General features: G+C 46.5%; 1 protein-coding gene across 1 annotated transcript; it reads right to left on the bottom strand.

The window, feature by feature from the left end:
• HOO65_070629 (Reverse transcriptase RNA-dependent DNA polymerase) lies at positions 1-1,082 on the bottom strand (the record flags this gene model as incomplete). The annotated part of the gene is made up of 2 exons (XM_071005096.1): positions 1-557; positions 692-1,082. 2 exons carry the CDS (start codon positions 1,080-1,082, stop codon positions 1-3), a joined length of 948 nt encoding a protein of 315 aa, XP_070857347.1.
• Between the last annotated feature and the right edge of the window lie 862 nt (positions 1,083-1,944).

The following is a 1,944-nucleotide window of genomic DNA, read 5'->3' as shown; positions in this document are numbered from 1 at the left end:
CTAATCAATAGCCCCATGGTGTAGCATGAAAAGCGATCCGTATGAGGAGCGGCGAGTATCGATATTGTCTGCAAAAGCAGAGTCTGAGTAGATCTTAAAGTCTGATTCGTAAACTTTAAAGACTGATTCCATGGCATCCAATGAGTACTCAATTGCAAGTGTAGGTGTGGACGCGAGATATGCCAGTGCTCTGTCAGCATTCGACATAAAGCGTGCAAGTTGAGAAGCCGCAAAAGCGATGTCTGGACGTGTGACAACAGCTGGCCAATTTAATGACCCTACCTTCTGTTGATATAGGTTGACAAAGTCGGGCTGTGCTTGCGTGCTTTCTCGTGGTGCCATATTGTCAGGCCTCACGGGTGTCTGGTACTTGTGCGTGGTGACGATGTTAAACTTAGTGATAAGTTGTTTGGTATACACGTCTTGTACAAGCCAAAGCTTCCACTGACTGCGATCTCGTAAGATTCTGACTCCCAAAAACCAACTTGCTGGTCCAAGGAAATTGGTTTCGTAAATCTTTGCGATCTTTCTTTCGAATGCACGCAGTTCGTCAGTTTCTGTGGCTGTGTATATCAGGTCATCGACGTAGTACATGACCAAGAGAGTGCCATTTGGATCCTTGAACAGACAGTTGCATCCATTCACAGGTACCAGTCTGATGTCTAGAAGCGTGTTGGTGAGGTGCTGGTACCAGTGGAGTCTGGTTCAATCGTGCTGATGAAGTGTTGTATTGGCTGCAGGATTGCCAGGTCGACACTTCGTGGGTCGTAAAAGTTTTTTTCGTCAAAAGTGACGTCTCGTGTGTGAATGACTGCTTGCTGACTCAGCACCCAGATCTGGAAGATGTTGGTTGAATGGTATCTGACAAGATAACCAATGTGCGCACGATATTGGAGCTTCATTCGATGCAGTATTTTGTGGATGAGCAGGTATGCCTTGCATCCATACGGGCGTCTGTGGGCGAGTGAAGGTTTGTATCTGTGTAACGCTTCAAATGGCGTCCGATATCTGAGCTTGCCTTCATCCTCAATTGCGAGTGGTCGAGTGGGAGTACGATTAAGGAGATATACAGCCGCTTCCATGACTTCTGGCCATAGATCATGTGGAAGAGGTCCTCGAAGCGTATGGGCCTTGTGGAGGTGGCGCTCGATTCAGTGATAATTACAAATTTCTGGGTGAGTTCGCGGTATGGTGCTCCTAAGAGCACCCAATCATTGTCTGAGTGAAAACACCTGACATTGTGGCCATATTGGTTTCGAGCTAGAAGAATAAACGTGCAGAGCAATGTGCATGACTGATCTGATCAGCCAGTTGAAGCCCCCATTCCATACCATTGTAGGCGCAGTCCATCTGGATGAAATCGAAGCAGACTCTGCCAAAAGGATTGATTGCTTGGATCTTATTTTGGTTCGATCGGCGAGAGACAAGTGTCATAGATCCAGCTGTCTCGAAGGCAGTCGAAGTGATTGTGATGTTGGACTGAGAAAGCCCTGGCAACTGTGGACATCACCAAGGCCTTCTTGATTTCGATGCCTGATTGCTTAGAGGGGGCGACGCCTACATGTGCACTCCCATTTCTTTTATGCGCCCCCTCCCTAGTCGGTGGCATCAGTCTTATGTGGGCATCACATTTTACGCACTCTTATTGGCTGGAAATATGTGTGTTAGTGCATTCCATGCTCTGGAATTCTGCCAATGTACCTCTCTCACTGGCCATTTCTATGGCTGATCCTTACACAAAGAAATGTAAAAAGGGAGGGATACTCATGGTGTTGAAGACTTCACTCACTACCCTGACATATGATTTCTTTATTCTATGTTATTACTCTTAAGTACTGTGATGCAGCTGCCCCTACTCAGTCAAGTGGTTATATWTGAACATAAAGGCAGTATAGAGACAAAGGCTGTGAAATGGCCCTTCTGGAAGAAGAAATTCACAGCAAC

Source organism: Ceratocystis lukuohia, assembly GCF_044167205.1.
Source record: "Ceratocystis lukuohia strain C4212 chromosome Unknown Supercontig7_pilon, whole genome shotgun sequence".
NCBI lineage: Eukaryota > Fungi > Ascomycota > Sordariomycetes > Microascales > Ceratocystidaceae > Ceratocystis > Ceratocystis lukuohia.
Note: the sequence above shows the minus strand (reverse complement) of the source record. Positions and strands in the feature narration are given on the sequence as shown.